This window comes from Rhinolophus ferrumequinum, chromosome 12 (genome assembly GCF_004115265.2).
Source record: "Rhinolophus ferrumequinum isolate MPI-CBG mRhiFer1 chromosome 12, mRhiFer1_v1.p, whole genome shotgun sequence".
NCBI lineage: Eukaryota > Metazoa > Chordata > Mammalia > Chiroptera > Rhinolophidae > Rhinolophus > Rhinolophus ferrumequinum.
In genome coordinates, this window is record NC_046295.1 from 81,201,347 (window position 1) to 81,227,107 (window position 25,761).

A 25,761-nucleotide genomic window follows, 5' to 3' on the forward strand; every position below is an offset into this window, starting at 1 on the left:
GGGAGGCAAGGAGGGAGGGAAGAAAGAAAGAAAGAAAGGAAGAAAAGATTTTGGTAAGAAACTGAAGCAAGAATGCTGGTTTCTTCCACCTGCCGTCCCAGCTCTCCACTATTCACGCTGTTTTCAGGTTCCCCAACAGCCCCACTCAGCTGGGAGCCCCTGGACCTGGCACACTGGTGCCCTCAGCAAATGTGGTTTTGACCCCCAAGTCCGACCCAGGGCTCTTTGAGGGACAAGGGCCCAAAGAGACTCCCAGCCTGTGAAGAGTCAGGAAGTGGCTGTGCTGGACCCCAGACCCACGTCCTTGCCTCCTCCCGCTGACCATCACGGCACGTACCTCCAGCTCCAGACACCCCTGCATTGGGGCAGACCCAGTCAGCTTTCAGGCAGACAGATGTGGGTTCAAATCCTGAAGTTCCCCCCGCCATACCCTTCCTGGGAACCCTGCCCCTCATGACTCCAGTTCCAGGCTGACCACACATCTCAAGCCCCCAGACCTGCCTGTCTAGCGACTGCCTCCAAGTCTCTATGGAAAGGTGCCCAGCTCGAGCACCCCAAAATCAAGGGACCAAAACAAACCTGTGATTCTCTACCCCCAGGTGTCCCTCATCCATGAAAGACACCCCCAACTCACCTACGGGCCGAAGCCAGCACCTGCAGGCAGCTGGGACCCCCCAAAAACCACTTACAAACCGATCATGCATGTGACCTCCCACGTGTGGCAACCCAACGTATTACATGCGGCGTTTTTAAGGTCTCATCACCATGAACACCAAGGGACATAAAACATCCTTCTCCAAAGAGCCGAAAATGCTGCAGAGACTCATGCAAAGCCGCACGTGAGGCTCATAGGGAATCCCTCCTCGGGTCAGCACACAGCATTTCGGAAGGAAAAATGAAATGTCACGTTCAGTTACCCCCCCAGCTCTTGGTGGTTTCTGAGAAGAGGCGGGGGCCCCAGCGACTGCTGGCTTCCCCCCCAGAGACACACCACAGTTAATATCTTTCCATCAGTCAGTCCACCCTCGGCCCACCTGCGGAGGGCCTGTCCCCACGCACATGGCTGAGGCTGCTGAATCAGCTCTGTCATCCTGTGGGGACGGGAGGTTGTCACAGAGCCAGCAGGCAAGGCCCAGCGAGGAGCAGTCCATGTACCGTCCAATGTGGGAGCGGCCCTTCCAGCTGCCTCGCTCTCTGCAGGCGCCACAAGGCGATTCAAGAAGCGTCTCTCCCCATACATCGGAAAGGAGCCAAAGTGCCCGGGGCAGGAGCAGCACATAGTAGGTGCTCAGTGAAATCTGAGTGAGCGTCCCGGGAAGGTTTCGGGAAGGCGGGTTGCTGGTGGCTGCGCAGGTAGGTGTGGTGAGCGTGTGTCAGGGTGACTATAGCTAAAAAGCTAAGCACAAACATGTCTGCAGGTAGACCAAGAGAAACGTTCTGAAGTCCAGGCACGTGGTGGTAAGACGTAAACACATTGCCCTGTTTTTAACTGCACTTCATTTCCATTGCACTATGCTTGTGCTCCACAAGTGCAAGTTTAGCTCCGTGTGGGAAGAGGAAGGCACTTCCTCCTCCTGCTGCCCCAACGACACCCACACGATGAAAAAGCACCAGGACGCTCTGCCAGGGCCCTGCTTCTCTGAACACCTGCCCGCGGACAGGGCCTTCAACCCATCAGGAGCCCCTACCCCTTCAGGGTCACGATCCCTCAGTCAATCAACTATTCACTCACTCACGCCCCAAACAGTCACACGTCGTTTGTGACCCAGGTTGTAGGGTCCCCACGGGAGCCACACCCTCCCTGAGGAGCCGGGTGAGGGTCCACATCCTGAGGCCAGCAGTAGGCCTCCCCACCGAGCTCTCCACTCCCCAGCCCTCCCCCGTGCAAGGGACGCCCTTGAAATAGTAAATCTCAGGCTTGGCTTCTGAAGTCATTTCTCTCCCCATTCACGTGGGGAGGAAACCTGTTCTGAAATCAATGCGACGGCTGCCTGTCCACAGGCTCGGACAGGCCACCATGGCCCCCAGCAGCCATAGCGGCCTCTGCTCTCCACCTGGGTACAACGCACCACGGGAACTCTCCAGAACTGGGGCCCCGTCTTATTCACGGCCCCTGAGGACAGCAGGACACTGGAGATACCCCTATCCTCGGAACACAGCCGGCTGGGTCACCGGGGACAGGTCTCTGCACCGCTCTGTGCCTCAGTGTCGCCCATTCAGTGAACCTGGATGAACACAGACAGTCCCTGGAGCTCCGAGGAGGCAGACCCCCCACCCCGGTTTCTGCAGGAGTGGGGAGGGAGGGCGTTGTGCAGCTTCAGCACGGGGTTCAGTAAGAGAGCACCTCACGCCATAAGGATGGCCACTACAGAAAAGACTAAGCAACCCGTGTTGGTGCGGATGTGGAGACACGGGAACCTCGTGCACTGGAAGCGGGCATGGAAAATGGTGCTGCCACGGCGAAAAACTGCATGGAGGCTCCTCAGAAAGTGAGAAACCAATGCCTTATGAACCAGCAATTCCTCTTCTGGGTATTGTCAACAAAAGTTCGATGCCACAAATGCAATGGCAACAGGAGTCCCCAGGCTGGGGTGCAGTAAAAGGAGAAACTTTTTTCAGGTGACCAGTTTGCAAACCAGGGAAATGCAGACTCCTGAGGAAACTAAAAGGGTGTTCCCTCCAGATGAAGGGGAGGTCCCCTTATATAGAGAAACTGCCCACCCTAGTCCCTGATTGGTCCATTTTTATGCAAATGAGGGGTTCAAAATTATACCTTTTGATTGGTCTAAATAGCACTGTCCTGATTGGTCAGAATCACACATCCTGATTAGTCAATATGGAGCCACTCTGATTGGTCAGTAAAGATGCAAACGACAATATAGCTATGTGGCTCTGATTGGATAGGGAAGCTCTCCGATGACCCATTGGTCGAAATGTGATCCTAGGAATTCCTCTACAGGGGTTTACTCTGAAGGCAGGAGCACAGTGCAGGAGGCTGGAGATTCAGTCTGTAGCTTTTCCCTCAAATGCACAGTGCATAAGAGGCCTCTGTAAACAGTGACTGCTAGACCCTGATTATAAATTTGGACCCAGTTAACCACAAAGACTCCTTTTTGGCAGGTATATTCCTTCTCGTATATCCACAGAATTGAAGGCACAGTCTCAAAGAGATATCTGTACACCCATGTTCACAGCAGCACTACTCACAATAGCCAAAATGTGGAAGCAACCCATGAATCATGAACAAACAAAATGTGGCATCTACATGCAATGGAACACTATTTAGCCTTCAAAAGGAAGGAAATTCTGGCACCTCCTACAACATGGATGAACCTCGAGGACATGATGCAAAGCGAAATAAGCCAGTTGCAAAAGGACACATTATGTAGGATTCCACTCATCTGAGGTACTCGGTCAACTTCATAGGGGCAGGAAGTAGAATGGTGGGTGCCAGGGGCTGAGGGAAGGGGATGGAAATGTTTAATGGGTACAGTTTCATTTGGGGAAAATAAGAATGTTCTGGAGATGGATGATGGGGATGGCTGTGCAACAGTGTAAATGTGTTTAATAACCACTGAACTGTACACTTAAAAATGGTTAAGATGATCGACTTTATGTTATGTGTATTTTACCATAAAAAAAAAAAACCCAGTTTGAAAACCTGATGGCCTCCCAGGTCCCCCCAGCATGGGACCCACACCACAGATCATGGGATTCATCTTGGGCCTCCCCTTCGTCCACCCACACCCCCACCCTAGCTCCTTCCCGCCCAGTGGCCCTCAGCAACCTGCCTCCTGGAAGATCTCTGGCTCCCTCAGGAGAAGGAACAAATACGGCCTTTGCCTCGGTGATGGACACAGTGGGTCTGGGGGCCCCAAAACGGGTGTAGATACCTCCTGGTGGCAGGGTCCAGGGAACTTTGCCTTTCTTGAGTTGTTTCATATTTTGATTCTTCCAATGCGTAGGCAGTACTTTTGGGATTTCTTAAAAAGACATTTCCAATTTGGACTGGGCTTAAGAGGAGTGGGTCCCATGAATGTGTTAAAAATACAGCCCAGCAGCCAGCACTGCAAGTGTCTGAAGAAATCGCCTTGAAGATGTCAGAAAAGCAAAGATCAACTGGAGAAGCTGCACTTTCTGGAAATTCCAGCTGAACCAGTGCCAGGCCCCAAAGGCAGAATGTGGAGGGGCTTGGGGAACGGGGAGTTGGGTTCCATTATTTGCCCAGGGAGCAGCTGGGTTTTCTCCCCTGAACTGCAGGTCAGGAATGTTCACAGCTGCAGACTCACCCTCCGCCCCCACCCAGGGAGTGGGAGGGAGGCTGGGCCGAAGCCTGGGGACAGAGTCTGTCCAGGGGGAGGGAGGATGGGGGCAGGAAACGCCCCCGGGTTGTTTTTGCACAGGAAAGCTGAGCCAGAGCTGGTATTTCAGCCCCAGGAGCCAAGCTCCACTCCCGGCCCCACCTGCTCAGAGAGCAAGGGGAGAGCAGTCCTGGCGCTGGAGTGGAACGTGGGGCTTACCTGCCCAGGGGCACCCAGGCGCCCTGCAACAGGCCAGGGCTCCCGCTGCAACAGTCTCTCTGGTCTTTCCCCTTCTGAAAGGCCTTGCCCCTCGGGTGCTCTTTGGGATGGGATGACCATCACCACTTTACCAGGTGGGGAAACTGAGACCAGACCGACACTGAGGGGCCTTCTCCTGTGTCCACTACCAGTGGGTCCTGTCCAATTTTAACAAGAGACAAGCCCAGGACATCACTCCAGGGGATAAAACTTTTCTTTGTCTCTTCCCCCAATATACAAACAATGCCTCTTAGATAAGAGGAAAGGTGGAATAGCCACGTGATCTTATACCCTAAAGCACCACTTATCATATGGGGGCTTTTTTTTGGCCAGCTTCTCGATTCTGCTTTTTATTTATTTATTTTTTTAAACAAAAACGACTGCTGGGAATAACACCCAATTCTGAGTCCTGGCTGCAGAGGCATTCCCCTACACACAGGGCTGAGTGTTTGGGAATCTCCCCTGGCCTGGGCCACACTTTCCTTATCCAAGCCCCCTCCCGATGGGCATTCCGGTTGTTTCCAGTTTCACTATTACATCTGCATGACAGTGAATGCCCTGTTCTACTAGAGGGTGAGGGGTGGTGGGGCCACCAAACCCAACTGTCACAGTCCAAAGGCCTTCAGCCCAGACAGGCTCCACCAAGTGGAAACAGTTGGGCCAACAAGGACCTCGGAAAGCCCCGGGTACCCATCACCCACTTTCATTCATTCACTCATCCTCCATTCATTCATTCATCCCTCATTCAGACGGCTGTCAGGCTTTGCTTTGTGCCAGGCCTGGGGCACCAAGAAGAAAGGTGCACGCCCTTGTCTATCCCCCCACAGAAGAGGCCGTTACATGGGGCTCCCAGGCTGTGCTCACAAGGTGCCTGCCCTCCCCGAGTTATTTTCAGGAGGAGGAGCAGGGAGGCCAAGGGAAGTGAGAGGGCAGCAGAGCGGCTCGCGGGAGGTGAGAACCTGCAGCCGAGCAGCTGCAGACCAAGGGGCCGCCCAGGGTGGGCCCAGCAGGGACCGAAAGGAGCCCCAGAGGACGGAAACTCCGGGCGTAGCCTCCTCAGTGCACATGGGAGACCAAAATGGGAGACCGAAATAGCAAACCGAAAGGCACCAAGGAGACCCTGCTGCTGGTGGGCCCTCAGTACCCAGGGTGGACCAGGGACACTCAAGAATCTCCCACAGTGACCACCCAGGCCCCAGGGCCTGTCATCTCAGGCAGCTGCAATGTGGAAAGTCCAGCCAGAGGCACAGCTGGGAACCCCAGGTCTAGACCTCCAAGCAGCCCCACCAGACCCAGTTCTGGGCTTTTCTCCACGCTTCCCCCATGTCCACCTTCTCCACCTCTTGCCCACCCTTCTCTGCCCAGCTGAAATGCCACCTACTCTCCAAGACCTCTCCATGCCTCAATGCCCACCTCTCCCTATCCCGTCACACTCCACCGTCTAGTTCACCATTTAGCAGGGCCTGAACCTCACACCCCTGCCCACTAGGAGCCCAGGGCTGATAAGGCATCAAGTACCCAGAAAATGTCTGGACAGAAGAAAAAAGAAGTAGGGTACAACGGGTTAAATTGTGCCCCCCCCCAAAAAAAAAGAAAAAGAACCAAAGATGTCCATATCATCACTCCTGGAACTTCAGAATCTGACCTTATTTGAATAAGGGTCTTTGCAGGTGTAACTGAGGTAAAGATCTCACGGTGCAGTCATCAGGTTAGGGTGGGCTGTAAAACCCACGCACAGTGTCTTTTTAAGAGATAAAGAAGGAGAGAGACACATGGAGGAGGAGGTCCCCTGGAGACTGCGACCTAGGGCCCCCAGGAGCTGGGAGAGGCAGGAAGGACCCTCCCCTAGGGCCTGCAGAGGGAGCGCAGCCCCAGGACACCTCCATTTCAGACCTCTGCCCAGAACTGCAAGAGAACACATGTCTGCACGGCCCTCTCGGTCGGGGCCACCTCAGGGCGCAGGCGCAGGTGGCCTTGGGGAACCTGCCGCCCCAGCCTCTGGCCTTCACTTGCAAGACATTCCTCTGCTGGTTCCTGCTCACTTCTCCACTATCAGAGGGAAGAATCCGAGATGAACAGATAAACAGGGGTGGGGGCCCACGTGCTCTCTGAGGCCTGACATTCCAAGCCCTTCTGGATAGATCCTGCCTGCTTAAAGCCATCGTCACTGGTGCGTGGGGAGGTCAGAGATAGAATGTCCTGGTCTGCGGGGAATTTCATCATCTCGCAGTGTAGATTCTAAATCACAAGAGACTGAAGACTTATTTCCCGGCCTCCCCCGGTCCCTGGAGAGGCCTCCACCACCAAACAAAGGCCAGGGCGGCCGGGGGGGGGGGGGGCCACCCGGAATGTGCAGGAGAACCCCACCGGAGCCGCTCACCCAGAAGGCTCCCCCTGAGCACTGTCCAAAGGAACCCCCAACCTGGAGAATGGCTCCACGAAGCTTCGTCCCACACCCCACCTCTACGTCACAGTACTGCCAATTATTTCCTCAAGCCAGGAAATCAAGCACCAATCTGAGGAAAGAGGAAGCTAAGTGCATTATTTTCCTCTTCACTGGGAGTCAGCGAACGCCACAGAGGGCGGGGCTCCTTCCTCTCAGTTTACAGGACGATCCACCAGGCCAGACATGTGGCACTCTGTCCACCTGACTGGACAACACCCTCTGTTCAGCTAAGGGGTCCCGGACCCAGGGACAGGGAGTCCAGACCCAGGGCGGTTGTAGGGAAGCCGCTGTTCCTCCGGAAGACAAGCCCCTTCCTTAGTAGCACTGGGTGGACCCTCGCGGTACCAGGCCGGGGAAGAAATCCCCAGGGCCAGCACCAACAGTGCGGGCGCAGCGCTGGGAGCATGAAGCAGGAGAGGTCACCTGTGGGGGTGCTAGAACTGGCCTCGGAGGAGCATGAGGAGGGGGAGCAGGAGGCAGGAGAAGTCCCACGGTTGGGTACCCCAGGCAGGCTTCAGGGCTGACGCCGCACCGTGGGCGGAGGCAGACAAGCAGAGCACGTCCCCCTCCATCGTCCACACCCGGCGACATCACTAATCCATCTGGCCGTCCCAGCAACCGCACACACACGCCCCTCCCCAACCTTCTCAAGGGTGCTTCCCAGGTAGGCTGGGCCCAGGTCTCGAGTCTGAAACTGCCAGTGAGGGCTGAGGGTCGGCTGTGACCAAGAGCCCAGGGCAAAGGGAAATGTGGCCAGGGTACCTCTGATGAGAACCAGGTCCCGGAACACTGGTGTCTGGGGCTGTGGACCCCCATGAAAGGTCTGGAATCCCCTGTCCACTCTGACTGGGATGGGGACACGGAGGCAGTGCGTATCCCAGCCCCTTTCCATGGACCCACACTCAGGCAGGGGTCACAGGGCTACTTCTGCTCGACGGTCCGTACCAGCAACCCGCCCCCTTCCTGACGTGGAGCCAAAGGGCCGGCTCAGGAGAAAACTGGCCAGGAGGGCATGGAATGCCTGGCGGCTGACCGCTGGTTCCCACACATGGCACGAGCAGCGGCGGGTTTCATTTCCTGTTTACGATCCCCACGCTGGCGAGTTCAAAGCACTTCTCAGCCAGCAGCACCTCACTCTTTAAGAAACAAGGACAAATGACATCTGAGCTGCTGGGGGAACCGGCCACTAGAAGCAATCCAGGAATTGACACGCCACAAATCAATGAGTCTGAAGGAGCACAGAAGGGCAGCCTTGATGCTCAGAGGTCACAGGGAGCTGGGCCACTCCCTTGCTCTGGGTGGGGAAGGGACACCCCCCAGACGACCCCCACCCTGACTTCTCGTCCCACAGGGGTCCATGCAGAGCCTCCAGCATCGTCCCCCACCTCCTGATGGCTCGGTCCTGGGACACACCCTCCTGAATGGCCCTCAGCCACCATCATCCCCACATGGGTTGGGGACGTGGGGGGACCTCATGGAAGAAGCCAGGGGCTGGACAACAATGCAGCATGACAATGTGGCCCAGTGCCAGAGAGGGGACAAGCAGTAGACAGGAGACCAATGGGAGGCCCTCAACCCCAACTCTGCCCACCAGCCCTTCTCTGACCCTCATGAGAACCTGGGGGCAGAGGCTCCAGAACACATAGCTGGGCACAGAGAGAAGGATAAAGAAAAAGGGGCACAGGGGCTATGGTTCCTCAGCAGAGAGAGGGTGCGGGGGAGTGGGTCCATCTCCTACACTCATTGTCCCCTGGGCCCCACAGGTCAGGGGCCCCGGGGCGCCTGCCCAGGCCCTCCCTCCCAATCCGACTCTCCATATACAGCAGGAAAGTGACACCCCCACCCCAAGCCTTGAACGGCTCCGGGGCCCTGGGCCCCTGCACGGGGAACACCCATGGTTCAGTGATAACCTTATCAACGTGGAGGAAACTGCAAACACCATCTGGGAGGAGCGCTGCGAGGTCGCTGACCGCCTTACACCGTTTTCTGGATGTTTTTTGTTCCAACGCTCAGTTTTCTTACACCAAAGTTCTCCTCTCTGCTTCCATATTTATTACACGGTGGAGGTTTCACTCCACGGGTGTATCCCTTCACTTCAGGCCACCTTCCGGCCCTCTTGAGGTTCTTTCGTGGCCATTCATTCTATCAGGCTTTAATTCTCCAGAGCAAATTCTGCAGCTGTTTCATCAAGAGATTTCACGTTTCATCCCTTTTAGTCAATAAGGAATGGTATCACTCACAGCGTTACTGGCGGTCACTTTTATTTTTGTATTGATCATCTCCACCGAAAAGAATCCCGAGAATTCTTTAAGGATGAGAGTATTTATTTCTTGGAGGAAAGGCCCTTCCATTGGGACAAAAAAGGTGATGGGAACGGCTCAGAGCTGGACTAGACAGAGGCCTGGCCCCTCTCCCTGAGTTCACGGCAGACCCATGCGGCGCAAGCGCCAGGGGGACACGGGAAGGGGGTCCCCTCCCTTCTTGACATAAGCTTCATCAGGACTCTGCACCAGGAGGCGGGTGAAGAGCATACTCATCACGATCCACAGTCAGGGACCCGAGCCTCGGCAGCCAGCAGGCAGGGCTAACCAGCGTCACCAGGACGGTCCAGGAAGTACCACTGGTCGGAGCCAAGGGTCAGCGAGAAGGCGCGAGGCCCAGTGTGTAGGGAGGGACAGGGATGCACTGGGGGGGCCCCAGACAGCACAGCTCGGTCTCAGGGAGGGGCCCCTGCCTCAGACTCCGTCTTGGAAATGCACCCCTTTCTCAACTGCAGGGAGCATCAGAGTGGCCGTCCCTGTGAGGGGGTAATCGGGACAGGCTCTCTAAAAGGAGAGTTGTGGGCATCCAACCACAGGGCGGGCAGGGTGGGGGGTTGGGGGTCACCTCTGGAACTTCCAGACACCGCCTGATAAATCTGTGACTCCGACACACCCCTGATTATAAGGCTCCAAGACCCACCTGATGTCCGAGATGTTAGAACATGAAAAAATGCCCATCTTGGAACAGGTGGGACAAGGGGCAGAACCTGGTGACCCCCCAAAATGGAAGGGGGGTGGCCAGGACAGGCTTGTGAGCAACGCTCCGTGCTGAGCGCTCCACAAGGTGGCCAGTTACCCACCCCCCACCCCCATGGAGCCCGTCGCGCAGCTGTTTCTGATTCAAGCTTCAGCAGATCAATAGCGATAATGCAGACCCGAAGAAATCAATCTAAGACGATGCCCTTTTTAAGACAAAACACTCTTTCCACAGGCAAGAACCACTTTAAAATAACACACACACTATTTTGGGTTTTTCGGCAGTTTCCTGGGTCTCTGCAGAGGCCATCGTGTCACCAAGAGGCGAATCGCACGCTTTGGGGTCCAACCTCCCCTGAGAGCTACACCACGACGGGCCACCCTGAGCTTCTGAGAGACGAATGCTAGCACCTGTCTACCACCTTTCGGATCAAGTGTGCTTCTGCAGGCAAAGCCGCCAGCATGGCAGAGAATATAATTACCAAGGGAGGAGAGTCTGGAATAGAGTCCCACACTAGTCAAAGGTGTTTTCCTCCAGGGAACCTGCCTCTGCAAGAGGCCCCAGGTCCAGCTGGACACGGATGCACTCAGCCACACAGACCGGAAAAGAAGCAGGAAGCTCAGAGCCAGACACAGAAGACAACGGGGTGGGGCCAAAACGTCCCCCAACTCCGGTCAGGGCAGATTCCGGACGGACGGCTGGGAGAGCCGGGCCTTCCCTGGGCCCTCAGCCAATGGTAGGCTTGCACCCAGAGGGCCAAATCTGGACAGCCCCCCATCCACCCCGCTGCCCACGCGTGACATCGGGGCACCCTCTTCATCACCCCACAACTGATGGATGGCCAGCCCCGCCGACTCTCCTGCACGTCCCTGGAGCCTGGTGTTCCTCTCCCTTCCCCCACCCCCCCCCCACCCCAGTGGCGGCCTGATCAGTTTTCCTGCTGGTGACCGCATCCTCCCCAGCCTCCCGGACTCCAGGCCTGCCCTCCAATCCACCCCAGCACTTTGGCCTCGGCGGAACTTCCTGGAGCTACATCCAGGCACATCACAGCATCTCTACCAGCTTCCCAGCTCCTTGGCACCCCAGGACAAAGCCGCCCGCCCACCACCCACCGCCCGCCGCCCGCCACCCACCACCCACCATCCTGCCTTCCTGCAGCCTTCAAGGCCAGGGTTCTGAGTTCCTGTCATCTCCCCTCGAAGTGACAGCTGCTCCCCAGGCCCTGCGCACCCTCCATTCCTACCCCTGGATTCTGAACCCCTCGCAGGAGTCGCCGGGCCTCACCTATCTTCCCCTTGGCCCAAGGGTCAATCACTTACAGGCAGTGGGTACTCAATAAATGTTCCCTGAGAGCTAAAGGTCCAGGTGACCTTATTTTACTATAAGACTGGGTCTTATCTAATATGATATAAGACCGTGTCTTATATTAATTTTTGCTCCAAAAGATGCATTACAGCTGATGGTCCGGCTCGGTCTTATTTTCGGGGAAACACGGTATAAGAGTCAGGGACTGTGGCCCGCACCTAATCCCACAGCAGCCCATTGTACAGATGAGCCAACTAAGATCTGGGCAGTTTGGCAGGGGCTGGGGGAGTATTAAGAAGCCTGTCCAGGGGCACACACGGCCACCTCAGCAGTGGCTCCTAACCACCAAACCAGGGCACCCGCCCTTCCTCCCCTGATGGAGGAAACACGGCCAGGGCAGTCTGGGTTTCAGGGTCCCTTGGGCACGTGCAGGCTGCAGAGAGCAGAAACAGGGGAAACAGCTTCTCCCCTGAGCCCTGGCCACAGCTGAGCCTGAACTTGGGCAGCGAGAGGCCAGGGGCCTAACATCCTTAGTGGCCCACAGCAGGCCTCTGGCCCAGCCACAGCCACGGAAAAGTTCTTGCTGTCTTGAGGGACCCAAGGGGAGCGGGTACAAACGCTCCAACCCCCCAAACGTCATGGCCTGTCAGTGCCAAGTGTCCCTCCACGCGGGGGTGGGTCTGCCTGGCAAGTCTGTGCTCGAGCAATAAACACAAATTACTGCCGGGCTCTGCTCTCCGGAGCCTGGCTGGCTAACAGATGTTTCATTTAAGCAGCTAAATTACCACAAAATACACCCAAAGAGATGACAGGCCAATCTATCCCAGGGTTTATTTGCATGAGAAGGGAGTGGTGTGTGAAAATTCTATCTTCCTTTTTCTGAGATGGAAAAAAAAAAAAAACTTTTGTTGCAAATGAGTTTAGAAAAAGAGAGTGGCTGCCGGCTCATGGATCACGGACAGCAGTGTTCACATGGATGTAAATCCCACCTCTCAGGGGCCTGCAGTGCCCTGCAGGAGAGGATGCTGAGGCCACAGGTACGCGGGAGGCCACAGGTTCAAGTCCTGCTTCCATCCCCTACTGGCAACCAAGACAAGCCCCTCCGCTCTCTGAGCCTCAGCTTCCAAAGCTGTCAGCTGGGTGACATGACCCCTACCCCACGGCCAAGTGCCTCCAATATTGTGACTGGTTATGACCATGTTGGCATCACCAGGCGGCCCAGGAGCAGCCCAGAGCAGGCACAGAGTGGCAGGTGACTCCATCGTGCCTAAGGAATGTCAGAGGGGGAGCACCACTCTTGCACAAGAAACTGTCCTGGCTGGATCAGGAGAGACAAGCACTAGCTTGCATGTCCCCAGGCCACCAACTGGCAAAGCAAAAGGAAGGGAGAGGGCCAGAGCCACTCTGCTGGGCAGGGCAAGGAAGACAGGGCTGTGACGCGGTGGCCTCCTGCGCAGGCTCCTCACTTCCCACCTTGCCGGAGACAACCACCACCAGCCAGGGGCCCAGGCGTGAGGGAGGGAACAGGACAGGGTGTGGCTGAGCCATGGCCATGGGGCCCCAGCACCCACAGAACCTGTTGTTCAGTGGTCACCTGCACCACCTGTCCTGATTCACGGCCAGGGGACGGCCAGGGCTCCCCAAGCAGACAGAGTGGACGACAGAGCTCTGCGGGCAAAACCCCAGAGCCCTCGGCCGCTTCAGGGAGAGTGCACAGAAGCCCCAAAACAACCCAGAGGAGGTGGATGGCTTCACCCGGGCTTCTCGGGGTTGCAGACAGGCACAGAGGGCAGCCTCTGGCCTGAGGGCACAGCGCAGATGGCAGCCCGAGCCTGGCCTCCTGACCCCAGAATCACACACACACCTCATCCCAGAAACGAGGAGACATCCTGCTGGAGAAGCAGGCCACGCAGCAGGCCACGCAGCCCACAGCAGAGATAAGCCAGACGGTGAAAACACACACACAGCACACCATGCCCCTCCCCCTGCTGCGGAAGGTGAGGTCTCGGCCTGGATTTACCGACTCCCAGGCAGGGCGTCTGTCCTCATCGGCCCAGCCCTCAGCTCCCACTAAGGACACCATCAGGAAGCGCCCTGCCCCCTCCACGGGGCCCTTCAATGGGGACATCTGCAGTGCTCCCACTCCAGCCTCCAGGCGATGCAGATGCTGCCTCCACGTGCTGGTTCCTGGTTCCTGGTTCCTGGGGACAATTGCAGCTCCCAGACAGGCAACACCGGAAAACTCCCCTACTTAAAAAGAGGGACTTGTCAACCAGAGTGCAGGGACTCCCAGAGTCAGAGGCAGGGCAGCTTCCCACAGGAGCAATACACACACAGATCCTGCGTGTCCCCACCTGACGCCCAGACAGCAGGCATCCGTGCCATTCCCTGCTACGAGGGGGATCCAGACGCCCCAGCAGCCTTCTCCCATCACCGCCTGGAGGCACCGAGAACAGAAATGATGGCCCCATTTTACAGGTGGGGCAGGCGGGAGGCCAGCAGCCTGAGATCTCATGTGCTCCCGGGACCGTGTTCCTCCATCGCCAACCCTGAATCGGGCACTGGCTCCACACGGGGGCGGGGGAGAAAAGGGGACTTTCTCCTGACAACTCAGCTGAGAAGCTCTCCTAGGCCCCCTATTTAAGGCGCAGAGTCCAGGGCCTGGAGCACAGGAAGCCATATCCGGGCTCATCACCACTGAGGTCTCGCTCCTGGAGAGAGAAGGAAGTCATGAGGAATCCCCAGGAAGCCCAGCCACACGGCTGTGTGTGGACCCCAGGAGCGATGTGGGCGTCTGGCCCCGTCTACAGCCAGGAACACAAGAGGCCCAGGGGGGCAGCGATGCAGCAAGGCCCACCTCCGCCGGTCACGCCCCACCACCCTGCCTCGCCTCGCGCCTCCTCCCGGGCAGCAGTGGGTGAAAACAAACAAGACCAACAGCTAGGCAGGCAGAGGGACCGGTGGCATCCAGACGGGTGCTTGGTGTCAGTCTTTGTGAATGGAAACAGGTCAGAACTGAAAGGTGGTTTGTCTCTCACCAAAATGACAGTCGGAGGGTTTCTCTCTCCTGTCCCAGCAGCAGATAAGCTGGCATCTGGGGGAGGGGAGCACAGGTGCCCCAGTCTCTGGGGAAGAGGCGTCAATCAACAGCTGAAGGAGTTTAGGGACGAGGGAGAAGGGTCTCAGGACACGGCTCTCAGGCGCATGTCAGACCAGAACCTTCCACCAACCCCCAGGGGAGGACACGGCAGAAAAACTGAAATGCGGCCTCAGAAGTCTGGTGTGAGGCACGTCCAGGCCCAGCTTCCCAGGAGCTGTGTGGCCTGCAGGTGGCTGGGCCAGGGCTGCAGTGTCCCCTCACACTGGGGTCGTGGTGGCCTCTGCTCAGCACGATGCCTGTACTACCTCCCAACAGCGTCCCCTTATTATGAGACAAATATGACGATCAAGCAAACGCCAATGAAAACTGGAAATGTGTGGCGACCGGGCGACAGGAGGGAGGCCAGGCACAGGCATGGCTAGGAGGCATGTGGAGGAGAGAAACATCTGGAACCCAAACCTAGCCACTGCAATGACTCCAGTCCTGGTGCCATCCTCTGGGCACCCACCGTGGCCCCTCTCCTGCTGCAGCCAACAAAGCCTCGAGCAGAGCGATGAATGTATCAGAGGTGAAGCAGGAGGTAGTGACAGTGGCGTTTACAAAGTCCTCTGATAGCAGGAGACAGACAAGTGGCCCCTCTCCCTGCACAGATGACAACACGGGCGTCCAGGGGACTTGGAGGTGGGCCCCGTTCCTCGAAAGGCGCGAACAGGGAACAGGAGGACAGGAGGCAACTGTGCCCCAGGCCTGCCTGGGCCACCGTCACCGGCCACCACGTGTGCTCACTGCCTTTGAAACCAAAAGCACAAAACAAACCAACAGAAAGCATTTGTGGCCTTAAGTTTATGTTGGCTTTCAAGGGACGAGGAGTAGGTGTGTTAAAAATAATTACCTTAATCCTTATAAACATTACAAAGACCGACCAACAAACCGCACGAAACAGGAATACTGTGTGTGTCCAGCAGCTCGGAGATTTCCAACGCTGCTGGCGGGCAGGCAGGGAGCCTCGCTGAGGTGCCACCACCGGGGTCCCCGCCGGCCGTTCAAGCAGCCACTGCACAGCCCATCTCGCTCTGCGGCCGCGTGTTTGTTATTCTTTATTTCTTGGATTCAGAAACCACAAGAGTCACAGCAGCTCCAGCATGCTGACCAGAGGCCATGAGAGCAGTTTCAGAGGACCCTGAGGGGGGGCTCGTCCTGGCTGGGCATGAAGCTTCTGTGGCCGGAGCAGGGCGGGGCTCGTCCCACCCACGCGCAGGGTGCCAGCTCCTGCGCCCAGTGTCAACGCAGGTGTGCAGGTCCCACAGTGTCCACTCCTGTGCCCTGGGCTTCTCTCCCGTCCTGTTTCAGGGCACGTGTCAAGGATGGGGCATTCACAGGGAGAAGCCACAACCCCACCGTCAGGGGTGGGGGACCATCCACTGAGCAGCTATCACATCCAGACGCTGGGCTGAGAGATCTGGGTCCCCTCTGCCACCTCTGTCCTCTGTCAGCAACCACCTTTTACAGATGAGGGAACGGGGCCCCGAGGGGTCGTCATTGGGCCAAGAACTGGCAGGCGATACTCGAGCCCTGGTCTGCGAGGGTTCAGCACTGCGCCCATCTCCACTCCGGGAAGAAGTCATGGCCCCTGGCTACCAGCACTGCCTAACAGCAGACGAGGCCAGACACAGGGTGCAAAAACAGGTCCCCAAGTAGGGGCTGCACCAAGACGGCTCCTCCAGGGCGGGGGGCCCAGGGGGCCCGACAGAATGGACACCATCCAGCCATCAGGAACCAGGACAGAGTGAGAGGAGACGAGGACACAAGACTTCCTTGCGGCAGAGACTGAAAGCCAGGAGCCACAGCCGCTCACATCAGAGAGTGAGGAGCTGCCCCGCGCCCCGTGACTGCGCCCCAGCACACAAGCACCCTCGCCCAGGCCCCCCCCAACAGGCTGAACCTCACTTTAAAAAAGAGATCGACGTGCCCAGTTGCCGCTCAGAGTGAAGAAGCATTTGAGGAGAGCAGGTGGGGGGAGGGGTGCTGTGGGAGACTGGACATGCAAACCTGGTCAGAAGGCACAACTAGCGGGGGACACTGGCACCTCCTCAGGAAGCCGGCCTGAGCGGCACCCCCAGCCTCCAGCCTGCTTTCTTCCTCTGCATCTAAAAGTGCATCTTTATATCTTTGGGAATCCCTATTCCATCTGCCCCTCCGGAAGGTCAGGGGTCTTTCTCTTCTGCCCAAGGCCCATGAGTGGACCTAAGTAAACGACCCCCAGCTGCCCGGGAGCAGGTGAGGAGACAGACTCGGACGCCATGTAGGGAGAAGGGCAGAGCCAGCCAGCTGGGGCCATCTCTGGATTCTGGGACTGTGCCGTCCACAACCTCCTCACCAGTCGAGGTCCGTGCCAAGGGCCTGTTTCGCTGGTGGAGGGAGAAGCGCGCGGAGCTCCAGAGGCCAAGAGCCCTGTGCAGGCTGGCGAGAGGCCTCGGTCCCGCACACAGTGTGACGTCAGGTGGCCCCATCACATCTCCACTAACCAGGGTACAGCCTGACACGGTGCCTCCAATCTCCCAAGGCCCAGGGGAGGTGCCAGTGCTGGGCAGTCAGGGAACAAGCCTCCCAGGACAAGGCACGGCCAGAAAGCAGTGACCTAGAATACCGGGGGGGCAGATGGGAGCCCCCCAGCCTCTGCCCCCAAAGCCCCATCCCTGCAGCAACCACCCACCCCCATCTTAGTTAGCTATGGGGATCCAGTTTTCAAAGCCAGAATGAGTGCCACCTCCTCCATGAAGCCCTCTGCAGTCACCCTGCCCCCAGGGATCCAAACAACCACCTCCGTTGTGGACTAGCACAGCCCCAAATGCCACAGAGACAGTGAATCCTGTGTCTGCTGCCATCTCCCGCCCCGTCCAGCCCAGGAGTTCCTGGGGAGGAAGAAGCAGAGAGAGGCTGTGAGACCCCTTCCAGCAGGCGTCCCGATCACCCTCAGAAAGGGCCGACCCTGAGCCACGGGTCCCCCATCCTTCTCCCTCACAGGCCTCCACACTGCCTCTGGGGTGAAGGGTAAATTCAGCGTGAGAGGAGCTAAGCGGCCAAGGAAGCACAGAGGGGCAGCCCTGGGGCGCTGGCAGCCCATCCATTCTCTTTACCTCAAGGCCCTGCAGCAGCTGGGCGGCCAGGTGGACGGGGAAGGCAGCTGCCCCAGGCCAGCGGCGAGCGAGGGCCGGTGCCCAGCCAGCAGGAGCAAGCGGCCACCCTGGGTATGGATGGGACACAGTGTTCTGAGACATCTGCAGCCGGGTACAAGGTAGGGACATCCAGGCCCACGTTTTCCCACCAACCCCTCCCAACAACCTGCGAGGTGGCCACAGCCATCCCCTTTGCAGGCTGAGGCTCAGCCAGGCCCGGTACACCGTCACCACTAAGAGCCTCAGGGCAGCCGAGTGGCCGGGAATGTCCCCCTCCGCTGCCACCTCGGGTAGCACACGTCACTCCCTCCATGCTTGGGGACCTAGTTAGGGCAGGTGCCGCTCCAGACACGAGCGGGCTCAGCCTCTACAAGCCTCCCTTCCTCATCTGGAAAGTGGGCTGAGAGCAGAACCCCAGCCATCGCTGCTCTGAGGACAACACCAGGTCATCGACGTGACACTTAGCACATTGTTTGGCACCAGAGACGCGGAGGAGAAAGCTTTGCTCTCACCGCACACTTCCTGCCTGAGGAGCCCGAGTCAAGGGCACTGGCCACAAATGGAGACACAACTGCAGACCGTGATGGGAACCGGGACGGGAGCTCAGGGAACCAGGACCCCTTCTCAAGCCTCTAAGCCGGCCCACTGCCCATCTTTGTACAGCTTGTAGGCTAAGGAAGGGTTTCACATTTCTAAACAATTGGGGGGGAAGGGAATCAAAAGAAGAGTATTTCATGACACATGAAAATGATAATGAAGTTCAAATTTCATTCCCCACAAATGAACGGGATTGGTGCACAGCCACGCTCACTCGTTTACAGACCGTCGACGGCTGTTTCGCACTCAAAGGCCAAAGTTGAGTCGTTGCGACAGAGACCGTCCGGCCCACAAGACCTAAAATGCTTACTGTCTGACCCTCTACAGAAAACTTGCCGGCCCTGGTCTGGGAGAGGGGTGGTGGCGGCCGGTTGGGGTGCAGGGGAGAAGGGGCTGCATTTGAGGGGCAGTCAGGAGGGGGGGCAGCCAGGAGGGGGGGCAGACAGGCTCAAGCCTGGGCACCTGCCTAAACCAGGGCCCCTGCACCAGACCCACCAGCACTGATGTCCCGGGCGTCCCACCCCTCACACTCAGGAAGCCACTGCCACAGACACAGCCTGGACACACGGACAGGAGGAAGGGGCCAGCACGGGACCCAGTGCCCCTTTAGAAGGAGGGAGTCTCCTCCAGGGAGGGGACATTCTTGGTCTCCCAGGCCTCATGGCAAGAAAGGGCTCAAATGAGGCACTGGGGTCGGGGCCCATCACAGCCACTGACCCTTGTCAGGCCCCCCAAAAAGGCTCTGCCCCGACCCTGTGCCCAGCACAGCCGAGCCCCCAGTCCCGCCCGGCAGGGCGACGCCCTAGTTCCAGGGCCCAGACCACCGTCCCTCACAATGGCCTCGCCACCAAGTACACAGCATTCTTCTCGGTTTCACCGGGGCTGGCCCAGGACAAAGCCAGATTTTCTGAATCAGTGCACACACACCACTCTACGCCAGTACCAGGGGCTGCTCTCCGTGCCCCAGACAGATGCATCCAGACCCCAGCCTCGCTCGGGACCCTGCTGCACACAGCTCTGCAAGCGCCCCTCCAGTCAGTCAGGTCTCCATGCTAAAGCCGAGACCCCGGCCCATCGGCCTCTGCTCTCCCACCCCCACCCCAGCCCCGCTCCCCAGAACAGACGGGACTTACTGCTGCACACACACGTTGCCACATGGAAATGCTGATGTTTGCTGATGTTCGGGAAATCGGTGTTTCTTTTCATTCTCGCTCCCCTAAGGTGCTTTTTCAGGTATTTTTTTCCTAAACGCCCTCCCCACGTGAAATTTTAATACCACAGATGTGCTGTTATGTCTGTTTTGTACTCTTTACATCTGTGCTTTATACGTAAAAAGAATAAATTTCTTTACCCCCAAAGATCTGACTTCCACCCTCCGAGTGAGAACGCATGGGCAAAATAAAACGTATTATTAAAATTAATGTCTCACATTTCTTTTTAATTTTTTAACATGACCACAAGAAATTTTAAAATACACACACGGCTCACATATTTCTATTTGGCAGCACTGACATATACAGAAAACAAATACAAATGTAACTGTGTGTAGGCACAGTGTCCATGAACACATGCATAGATACCTGTGCGTGTACACACGTGTACACACACGTGTACACACACACACACTCCCAGGTCTAACCAATGACACCCGGAAGCAGGGTCACCCCAGCAGCTGTGTGCACACCTACACCCAGATGTTGGCTTCTAAATACCCCTCACCACTAAGGAACCAGAGCTCCTCAGAGCCATGGCTGATCCCTGAGCTGGGGCAAATAGAAATACAAGAGGAGCCTGGAGTATTTTGTGCCAGAAAGGCAGGCAGTGCTCAAAAATGATGGGGACGGTCAAAACACCACACAAAAGCGGGCTTGAAGCAGCCCCCTCTGGTCAAACCTGAAACAACTTAAGCATCAGAATAAATAATGACTGTAACAGATGCTAATCCATGGAATAAAAATAGGAAAGGAATAAAAATAGGAAACTGGAATCTAAACTGGTGGAAAGAAAGGGGGAGCAGAGGGGAGCACCAGATAGCTACATTGTTTCAAAGTATCTTCTGGAGAACATTTGTGACCTACCGGGGGGAGCAGAGTAACTTCAGAGTGGAGCTGCCCAGCAAACTCCGTCCTAACTAGTGGGTGAAGCCAACCTGCCCAGCCAGGGAACAAACCTAAACCACGTGCCACCTGCAAGACAGAATACAGGAGAACGCAGCATCACGGCTGCTCTGACACCCACAGGCACAGAACCCCACAGGGAGGGCCACTCTGCAACAAATGGAGTGTCAAGGTCATGAACATCCTCCCAGACTGAAAGGGGCTGAAGGGCACACGTGACCCTCAAGTTAACCTTCCCCTGCAAAGCACAGTACTGAGACTCGAGTGGCTTACCAGCCAGGATTACCACTGCTGCATTCGGGCTTTGGACAGCGGCACCGCGGTTCGGGAAGAGAATGCCCTTGTAGGAAACGCACGGGGTGGAAGTCCCCAACTTACTCTCAGATGGTTCAAGAAAAAGTTCTGTGTACTGCCCTTACCACTTGTCCCTAAGTCTGAGTGAGGTATTTCCAAAATTTCAAAAAAGAAATCTGCCCCAAAGAGAATGAAAAAGGCTTCCTTTGTTGCCACTGGAACCTGCCTTCCTCTCTGCTCCCGGCCGCCCTGGTATCACGCACCGCGGCCTCGGGAATCAAGCAGCCTCCTGCTTGCACTCGGGAACTCCCTGGACACCTGAAGGCCGCTTTTTCAGCAACAGACATCTCATCAGCACCCACCTGGAAGCCGCATGAGAGCAGGGACTGGGCCCCCATCGCCAAGCACAGAGCCGGCCGGCCCGGCAGCTCAAGGGCTCGGCAGTTATCCCTCAAGTAAAGGAACACAGTGATGAAGAAGTGAAGGGACCAAGGGATGCCAGGTTCTGTGGGACCCAGAGATGGAGACTCGGAGGGGCACATGCCCACGTGGAGGGGACAGACAACCACACACGGATGCTGGCATCCCTCACTGAAAATCTATCTAGCTCCTGCTGCTGGAGAACGAGCAACAAGAGTCTGGCTCCCAAGTGGTGAGCGTATTGACACAAAGTGCACAAGTGTGGGGTTAGGGATACACACCAGATACACCGGGGGCCACAGCCAGGCCCGTCCCGTCACCCCACGGGATGGGAGAGTGAAATCAGGAGGCTTCCCAGAGGAGGGGGCCTCTAGACTAGCTCCTATAGGAAGAGGACAAGAGGAGGGCAGGTCTTCCGGCAAGGGCACAGCACACGAAGGACACAGACGGAAGCATGGGCGGGGGGTGGGAGGCGGCTGGAGCGTCAGGCAAGAGGCAGGAATGAGTTGGAGTTGTGTGGGAGGTGCAGGCAGGGGGGAAACCCTGGTGGGCCCCAGGTCCCAAGCCCTCTCGGTACCATGTCCCTGCCGCCCAGCTGTCCAGGGTGTCGTTCGGGGAGGAGGCCTGCCAGGGTGGTGTAGGCAAGAGGCTGGGTTCCGACTGCAGACCAAACACGAGGGCTGTGTGCTGGCATCAGCAACCACAGGACCGCACGAGGGAAGCTGCTCCGACACACGCGCTCTCGTCCTCAGATCAGCAGATTGAGGCCAATACCTAATTAGTTTAATTAAACCCGAGGTGGCTTCCAGGCATCTTGAATGAAAAGATAAAGCATTCCCTGCCAGCTCCAGGAGGGCACAACAAAGGGCAACAGGGACTCTCGGTGAGTCTCTTTCCTAGTACTTGGCGCTGTACACAGCAGGCGCTCAATCAGTGCATGTTGCTATGAAGCTCCTTTAGGTCCAATAACCTAGCTGAGATCAACCCAAAGAGAAGGGGCACGCCAAACGCTATCTTCTGAAAACACATGGCATTCTGGAAGGAAGGGACATCGTGGAGGCCTTTGGGCCGGTCGGGTCCCGGGCACGCCGTGACAGCGGGGACATGGGAAGGCCCCACCCTGACCTGCCTGCACAGTATCCAGACCCCCACAGGAAACAGGCACGCACTTCCCACCCACCCCTTCCATGGAAACAGACACACACCGTGAACCACCCGAGAAGCAGCTAAGAACATCCATCCGAAAGGCAGCAGGACAGCTGAGGGACGTCTTCTGAAACCACCATTTGTTTAAACAGTTCTGGAAGGGAGACCTAAGTTTGTGTCTTAGTGTTGCCACTTACTACCTGTGTGGCCTGGGGCAAGTCACTTGACCTCTCTGAGCTTTAGTTGCCTCATCTATGAAATAGAGCTGGCACCGCCCTCCGGGATCGCGCCTAGCCCAGGGCAGGACCAGTAGGAAAGGGCAGCTGAGATTTCTCTTGTGATTGTTAAGTTTCCCGGATGACAAAGAGCAGCCGCACAGAGGCCACCAAGTTCCTCTCCCAGACCCTGCACAGCCTTCGTGGTAAACACAATTGTTTCTTTAACTGTGACCATACCGATGAAGCCACGCCGGCTGACCCCCGACCCAGTAATGCAGGTTCATCGAGCACCTGCAGCCATCCATGTGCCAAAAAAGCCACATAAAGATCGGTGTGACCAGCCCCACCCTCCATGAGATGACAAGCGAGCTGAGTTCCAGGAGACCAGCCTTCAGTTACAAGGATGATACTTGCCAGGTTCAGGATGACTGTCCTAAAATAGCTGACGTTTATTCAGCACTGCACTAAGGACGTTCTCTGCCCTCCCTCATCAAATCCTCACAACGTGGCTAAGAGGTTGCTACTATTACTACCCATTACACAGATGGGGAAACTGAGGCCCCAAAAGCGGTCACCTATCTGGGAGGTGACAGTGCCAGGTTTCAATCAGAGCATGTGGCCACAAAGACACACAGACACTCGCCCAGCTAGTTCTCCTACCACCCAGCCACCTTAATACCCCTTCATGCGGGGAGCTCAAGGGGCCTACGTTGGTGTCAGTATTGCTGCCTCACCAATGGCTCCAGAGACCTCAGAAGTTCTGCACTTCCAGCCCAAATCACCTGCCAAAGCCAGCGGCCCCTCCTCTCCCATCCTGCTCAAATGGCAGCTGGGGAGGGGCAATCCAGGACATAGTGGCCCGCCAAGCCCAGCCTCTGCTATGTGGACCTACCCAGGCTGTGCCCTGTACCCTGGCCACCCTGCCAATCAGGTGGTAACCAGGAGCCAGCAAGCCTGGCCAGCCCCTGCAGTTCACAGCCGAAGGCAGCCACTCCTACTCGCTGCCCAGCTCTGCCCTCCACAGCACTTCTAAACCCTCAGTTTCTCCAGGGGGGGGCAAGGTGAGGACATAGGAGGGAAGTGGATCTGTGAGAGCCCTCTGCAGCAGGGCCCTGGCCGAGGGGGACCTTGGGCTACTTAGCACTGAGGGTGTGTAAGGATGGTGCTGGCTTCAGGGGAGTCCTGAGGACCAAGCTACACCAGCAGGGCACCACCAGGGCCCCCTCACTGGGCTGGCCATCTACATGGTCCTGGGTTATTATTACCTAGTGGGAGGGCGGCCCCCAGCCCCCTCAGGTCTCTTCTTTGTCAGTGGCCAACCCCCATCGTCCCCGGATGGGGGCAAACCCCATCTTCTTGGAAACTCGGTCACAGCCAAAGGGCAGAGGCCATGCAGCCCAGCCTGGAAAAGCAGTGACTCACTCCAGCCCTGTTTTCCTATGTCACACTTGTGAATAGCCGTTGTCCACACGGATTTGCCCAGGGCCCTGGAGGAAAGGGCATAGGGCTAACAGAAAGGTACTGCTGGCCAGACCCAGGCTGACCTCCTGGGCCCCACAAAGTGTGCTGGGGTGTGGATTCCACGACCCTGGAAAGGCAGGACAAAAGCCTTGCTTCTGCTGAAGTCTTAGCCAAGTTCCCCTTAAAGACCCAAGAAAGGCAGCTCCTGCTGAGGGAGCAGACATTTTCCTATCAGCCTGCGGCCACACGCGCCTCCACCACGACAAAGACCACCCTTGAGGGTGCTGGTGAAGTGATGGGGGACTCCCTTCACATCAAGTTGCGTGGCTCTGGGGGTCGATGGCACTTGGGCCACCCCCGGCCAGGAAAAGGAGGAGGCAGGCAAGGGGGCGGGACCCACCAGCTCCCTCCGCGGGGCTGGCTCCAGCTCCCCGCCCCGCCGGGCCCCTCCGGCCGCGCCCCTCCGGCCGCACCCCGAGCGTCTGCTCGTCCTCCACAGCGTCCAGAACCCCGCGCGAAGCCGGACCACGCGACGCCTCACGAGGCCTCCAGGAGCAGCGGCCTCCCGCAGTTAAGAAGGGACACTCGCAGGGCCCTGGTACATAAGCCCGAGCGCAGGGGCAGCAGTGGTGGCGCCCCACCGGGTTCGAGTCTGCCCTCACCCGGGAGCTCCCGGGCAGTGTCGCATGAAGGCGGAGGCACGCCCACGACTGGGGGGTACTTTGGTCAACTTCGTGCCTCTGGGGGTTGCCCCTTGGAGGAGCGGGCTCCAAAGCCCAGGGCGCACCCCTCTCTCTGCTCCCCGTCCCGCCGCCTGCCGACGTTCCCCGAGACCGGCCACTCCTGACACTGTCCCGGGACTGTCCGTGGCTGCGATCTCGGAGTCGGCGACCTCGCGCCCCGTGGAGCGAACGCCCGGGACCAGGGTCCCTCCCAGACCAGTGTATCAGTGGAGATACATCCAGACCCTCACCTGGGACATCTGCGGCCGAAAGTTGATGTCCTTGAGGTCGATGGAGCCAGGGGAGAGGTTGTGCAGCAGCTGGCACAGGAGGACGCCGTCGCGCAGCGCCTGCGCCAGGTCGAAGACCACGGCCGAGGGCCACACAACCCGGTGGTTGGGCGGCAGGACCTTGCAGTCGATGAGCCAGCGGCCGCACTGCCGCCACTGCTCCATGGCGCCCGCTCGGCGGACTGCTCAGCGCAGTGCTCGGGCCAAAGTGCTGCGGCCGCGGGGCATCCCGCCCGGCCGCGCCGGGCTCGGCGGCCGGGGCGGGGCTTCGCGCAGGCGGCCCGGGTTCCCGCGGCGCCGCCGCACGTCCCCTCCTCTTCCTCCTCCGGCTCCTCTCTGACCACCGCTCCCGCCCACGTGCGACCGAGGGGTGGGCGCCGGGCAGCGCGCCGGATTCCCCTTCACGCGCACAAGTCCCCGGGGGACCCGGGCCAGGCTCCACGCCGTCCACAGCCGCAGCGCTGCGCAATCAGCCCCGCCGGGCACCGCATTCTGCGCTCGGGGCGCCTCACGGCCGCTGCTCCTGCCCCGCCCGAGACAAAGGCCCGGCGGGTCGCTTGCTCTGCGCGTCCCAGGCCTGGGCCGCCTTCACTGCCGCCGCTTTGTTCGCCCCGCCTGCGGGCTCAATGCTCCTCGACCTGATCCGCGCTCCGACTCAGTTGCTCGGATTGCGGGCGCTGGGGGCGCGGGGGCGCGGGGGGCGCGGCCACTGGCCGGGCGGGGCGGAGTGGGGGCGGGGCGCTTGCCTGGTACCTCCCCGAGACCCAAGCGCCACCCCCGCCACCACTCCCCACTTCCTGCCCCGCTGCCGCGCGCGAAAGTTGCGGAGCGCTTGGTGGTGAGCCCGCTGACCTACTCCAAGAGGCGCCAGGACTTTGGGGAGTTCTGCTCC

At 58.1% G+C, this 25,761-nt stretch overlaps 1 protein-coding gene across 4 annotated transcripts in view; it reads right to left on the minus strand.

Annotated features, from left to right (window-relative positions):
• VAV2 (vav guanine nucleotide exchange factor 2) overlaps positions 1 to 25,163 on the minus strand; it is a 157,043-nt gene extending 131,880 nt beyond the window's left edge. For 3 of the 4 annotated variants that reach the window (XM_033122758.1, XM_033122757.1, XM_033122756.1), the window contains exon 1: positions 24,831 to 25,163. In XM_033122758.1, the coding sequence (XP_032978649.1) occupies positions 24,831 to 25,034 (204 nt within the window). In that variant the 5' untranslated portion in view covers positions 25,035 to 25,163. The remainder of the gene's footprint in view (positions 1 to 24,830) is intronic. The other variant, XM_033122759.1, reaches the window with a different exon arrangement.
• Positions 25,164 to 25,761: the final 598 nt, after the last annotated feature.